Source organism: Protopterus annectens, chromosome 13.part0, assembly GCF_019279795.1.
Source record: "Protopterus annectens isolate FY-2018-M chromosome 13.part0, PAN1.0, whole genome shotgun sequence".
NCBI classification, from domain to species: domain Eukaryota; kingdom Metazoa; phylum Chordata; order Ceratodontiformes; family Protopteridae; genus Protopterus; species Protopterus annectens.
Window position 1 is genome coordinate 1,063,087,349 of NC_056747.1, and position 5,515 is coordinate 1,063,092,863.

The 5,515-nt window shown below is 37.3% G+C and overlaps 1 protein-coding gene across 2 annotated transcripts in view; it reads left to right on the plus strand.

Moving 5' to 3' along the window:
- The first annotated feature begins 2,217 nt into the window (after positions 1-2,217).
- The window catches only part of LOC122788120 (alpha-2,8-sialyltransferase 8F-like), a 719,095-nt gene continuing 715,797 nt past the window's right edge, over positions 2,218-5,515 (plus strand). For both annotated transcript variants that reach the window (XM_044055059.1, XM_044055060.1), the window contains exon 1: positions 2,218-2,438. In XM_044055059.1, the coding sequence (XP_043910994.1) occupies positions 2,332-2,438 (107 nt within the window). In that variant the 5' untranslated portion in view covers positions 2,218-2,331. The remainder of the gene's footprint in view (positions 2,439-5,515) is intronic.

Here is a 5,515-nt window from a genome sequence, read left to right on the forward strand (position 1 = left end):
CTTCTTGTCTGTCTCAAATCATCTTCACCAAATTGTCTTCTGCTTTTCTACACATGTGCCTGAACCACTGTAATCTGTTCTTTTTGACCTTTTTTAATCATGTCTGCATTGTTAGTATTATATATGGAAGCTTTCAAGTTATGTACTTGGTGAAGTTTGATTTATAGTTTTGTAATAGAATACTTAACAGTATAACATTTGAATGAAGAATTAATAAATATAGAAAGAAAATTGTCAGCGTGAAAACAGGCAGGACATTGAATTATCTGATATAGGGGTATGTAGGAAGTTAGAAAGGAAGTAAATCATATTGTCAGGGATCATGAAGAGTATAATATTAATTCAAAGCACTTTACTTCAGCATGTTTTTAACACAGAATGAGATTGACAGTTTAAGTGAGTTATTATGAATACTTAAATATGAGGTATGCAAATATACAAATTATGGATGCCTGAAACATAATCATGCAGAATGAGTAAGGAAAACAGTAGACCTTTAAATAGATGTATGAATGATGAAGGTAAGCTTTCCATGTATGACATAATGTTCAAAATAAAGAGGAATGTATCCAGCTTTTCTTGGATGCTACATGTGAATTTCATTTGATGGTGTTATATTATAATTATAGTTTCTGAAGTTATGAGATAGGTATAAGAATGCTGCATATGTAAGTGCCTGGTTAATAAAATATTTAGAATAATAGAAACACAACAGTACATGTACAATTGCTTTTGTATAAAGATCAGATTTTTAAGACAAAGGTTTAAAGAACATATACAGTTCAATGTAAATTATTTATTTATTTAGTCATTTCTGAATTTACTTAGAATTATACGGAATGATTAACATCATCTCGAAGTCATTACAATTAATTATGTTAACAAAAAAGAAAGAAAGAAAGAAATTAAAAACTAAGAACCAAAGGAACTCCTTCACTTGTTTTCACAAGAAAATGTGTTTTATTCCAAAAACAGTTGGGCACTTTCATCCTATAGGAAAAAATGGACTTAATCAAGTTTGATAGATATTTTCCTTCCCTGATCTTATTAATAAAACTGTTTTTCGAAACGTATGTTGTAGAATGTTTGTCCTTTTTGGTCATAGATATTTGGCTTGCTCTAGGCAGAGACATTTATATTGCCACTTTGGAATTTGCACTAACACTAATTTCAAGGCATGTCTATCTCCTACACCAATGCAGTACAGATAACTTAAAAGAGAATCTGCAGATTTGTACATAACTATTCCAGAAATCCACACTACTGCTTCTTATTAGAAAAGGCACACTGACTGTCTAATATTCCCAGAATTAAGCAATTGCTCTGCTCCTCTTGTTTTCAGGCTACTTTATCTAGAAGATTGCATAGCCTTAATCCTAAATCCTCTTTCATAATGCTCCATTTCTCTTCAGCTTTATATTCTACAGGTCTCCTGCTCTTCACTTGAATAAATTCCTTTCAGTTTTAGTAGTCTGACCAGAATAGGTACCAACAAAGCTAAATGACCTACCAATGCTGTCTGCAAACTAATCCACCTAAGGAACCAAAAATGTTCTTAAATGCAATTAGAAGCTTAACTACCAAAATATGCTTGTAAAATTTACCTCCAGTGCCCAAAGCATCATAAAACATATATGTGTGTACTGAAAGACAACCTATTCTCTCCTCCTCCCCTTCAGCAATGCCTGTTAACAATATTCCCTTGCCCTCCCTACAATGACCGCTAGAAATATACGTCATGCCTCTACTCACACACTAAATCCTCTTCCAAAAAAGACTATAAAAACTATTAGATAAAACAAATTATCATAACAGCTCGAATTTCCAAATATTATGGCTGAAATTTGTAAGAATAGATAATACCAGAAGAGGATTACATTAGTCATAATAGTTTCTATCTTTCTTTGTAATTATTATGTAGATCAGCTTCCTGTATATGGAAAAGTTTATTGTCAGTTTTACTGAACCAGCATTTAACTAATAATTTTGCATGTAGTTATCCCTAAAAATGGCAGACATCTGCTCTTATATAATAATAGCTATAGAAATTGTATCCATTTTATTAATTTGTGTTTGAATTATTAACTGCATTCTGTAATGACAACACATTTTCAAAAAATTGTAAATGGCTTCTTGTCGATGTTTTATTTATTTATTTATTTTAACCCAGAACTCGATATTGATCAGATTCTTTGTTTTTTTTTTCCTCATAGAAATAAGCTACAAATTCTTGGTGAGAAGATGACATTCTAGGTTGTCAACAATTGACCTTATTTGGATATACAACATGATAGTTCATGGATCACCGCTCATTGTAGGAAGAGTGACAAGATGACCTTGCATTCACATTTTGCATGTTGCAGAATAAGGAAGATCATTTATCTAATTTGTTTGCTTATTCCATTTACTTTTGTTTACATAATGTATGGCTTTCTAAGGTAATGTTTTATTTTACATTTTTTTCAAAAATTCTTGAATTGTCTACTAATTGAATTTCTCTTACAACTGTAATTACTGTTCATGTGCTTGTTTTGTTCATTTAACTTGTTTGTTGCACTTAAAAAACACTAGCATAGACTTGGTTTAGGTTTTTACTGAATCGAGTACTGTTTGTGACCTTTGGAGCTTGTAAAACAGTTAATCTTTTGTCTGGAGAGGCCTCACCCTGTACCTTCATGGTAGGAAGGTACAGTTTGGACTGATCTAGCTAGAGTTACTGTTGCAGGGCTCTATTTAGGGTGTTTTGATAACTTGAACTTTGGCTGTTTCCTGTTTTTTTTTTGCTTTATAAAAAGCCTGTGTTTGAACCAGTTTGTGCTTGTTTGCGCTGTTTGTGCATCATGCAGCATTCATGCACTGGGGATAGCCGGTTGCAGACACCTGCTCTCCAGCCTTGCAAGTATTACCTAAACCAGAGCTCTTGGTGCCTAAATGTACTAATACCTTCCCCTGTTGTGTCCCCTCTTCAACTGTTATAGTCAGACCAAGATTATTCCTAGGACCATGAACTGTCAATTTCCCTCCTTTTCTCATACTAGCCTGGTTGACATGGGACTACTGAGGCAGTGTAGCAACTGCCTCATGTACACTGACAACCACCTACTTCTAAATCATTCCTGTACCATTTGTGAGAGATGCACCTACAGTATGAATCTGGAATCACAGCTCTTTCACGCAGTAGACAGCAACATAGAGCGGGTTGTCAGCCCACCTACCACAACTCCTACTCATGACACACAGCATACACACATACTAACATACGCAGAGGTACTCACAAAAAATTTACTTAAGCATCAGAGACCTCCAAAACACATACATACTAAGCCAACTATAACACCCAAAATGCACAATACACATAATGACGCAAACACAAGTATGTCAGCATCAAAGCCCATAAGGCAACACACATCCACTCCAGATATCTTAGTCATAGGAGACCCTATAGTGAGCCATGCAGACATCCCTCTCACCAGGCTGAACAAGAAAGTCACAGTCATCTGTCTTTTTGGTTCCAGGATTCGTCAGATCCCATAGGCATTCAAGTCTCTCAACAATTATTGTTATGATTTGGTCATAGTACATGTTGGTGTGAACAACATGAGACATACCTCCCTGGACTACATGAAGAGAGACATGATTGAGCTCTCTAATCATGTGTCACGGGAAGATATGTCCCTAGCCTTGGGCAGCATATTACCCTCACCTAGGATGATACCACAATATAAACAGAAAATCATTGACTTCAATAATTGGCTTAGTTTCTGGTGTCATTCTAAGGGGGGATCCAGTTTATGTCAGCCTGGGATGGCATGATCGCTAGATCTCGATGCTTTGCCAGAGATGGTCTTCATCTGTCACACCTCAGATTTTGGCTACTGGCAAAGGTTCTTGCCATCCTCATAGTGCCTTTTTTAGGCAATGTCAGAAGGACAATATTCAGGACCTACAATTCTCATCAGAATCAACCTCAAGATTATGCTGCTAAATGCTAGGAGTCTTACTATGAAACTTTACTCACTGGAAGCAGTTCACACCTTGGAAGACTCTGACATCTGTGCAGTCATAGAGATGGTTACACCTCCTACCAGATGTTAAGACCATGAAAGGAAGGCATAAATGCTAAAGGAGGCTGTGTATCAGTATTTCTTAAAGATAAGTACACCTCCAAATTGGTTAAACAGTATGATTCCCTGGAGACACTTCAGGTGCAACTATCTGTTGGTAGAACACCTATTCAAGTCATTACCAGCTACAGGACTCCCTCCATGAAACAAGACACCCACTCGGCCAACTTGGATCTACTGGAATCCATCAAGATACATCCAAACACCATGTTTCTGGGTGAATTTAATTATCCAACCATTGACTGTGTAAATTACTCATGCTCAGACAAACTTGCCTAAAGGTTCCACAGGTTCATTAACTCCAACACGCTGGACCAGCTGGTGGATACCACTGTGAGGTCTTTCCTTGTCAGATCTGACCACAAATCAGTCTCATTCCAAGTAACTATCACACCTGATCCCCCAGCAGTAACTAAACTAAAAAACTTCTCCAAAGCAGATTATATACTTCTAAAGGATGGTATAAATAGCTACACTGCACCTCCCTCCTCAGATGGAACTGGCAACTATGTCGAGTTCTACACCAATGCTTTTTACAAACACCTGTATAACGGCATTGTTGTGGCAGTACCTGATAGGACCAAAACAAGCTCTTCAAGGAAGAGCAATCATGCCTGGTGGACAACTGCCATTAACAGGCTTTACAATAAGAGGAATAAATTGTTATCCAAAAGTAAGAGGGAGCATGCCCTAAACTGGAAACAGTCCCTCCTCAGTTTAAACAAGCAAATAAGACTTCATGTGAAGTCCTCCAAAGCAAACTGTGCATCCAAATTAGCTTCTTCAACTAAGGACAACCATAAGCCATTCTTTAGTTACATCTGTAGCCTAAAAGTTAACACCCAGATTTGTGACAAACAGGTAGTTAATGATACCACATACACTGAGCCTGTGGACAAAGCAAACCTGTTAACCGATAGGTTCTGTGAAAACTTCAATCCCCTGTCCCCACTACACATACCCCATGACATTCCTTCCACTTGTCCCCCACCCTTGTATCTCTAGAGAGTAGGTCATATACACCCTCTCTAAGGCCAAAAACACAGCATCTGTGGGACCTGATAACATTCCAGGGTGCTTCCTACATGGGCTCCAACAAGAGCTAGTAACACCATTGGGTACTCTTTTCAATAATAGTCTAAACACCGGCATCATCCCAGCTGAATGGAAAATGGCTACTGTTATCCCCTTGCACAAATGTGGTGCTCCCACTGACTCCGGGAACTATAGACATATTAGTCTGACTAGCCTTATCTGCAAGGCCATGGAGCGAATCATCATGGACCTTATCAACAAAGATATAGGTAATCTCCAAACACTTGACTCAACTCAGTTTGGGTATGTCAAAGTGAGATCATGCTTGTTAAACTTGGTGGACTTCTTTGAAACAG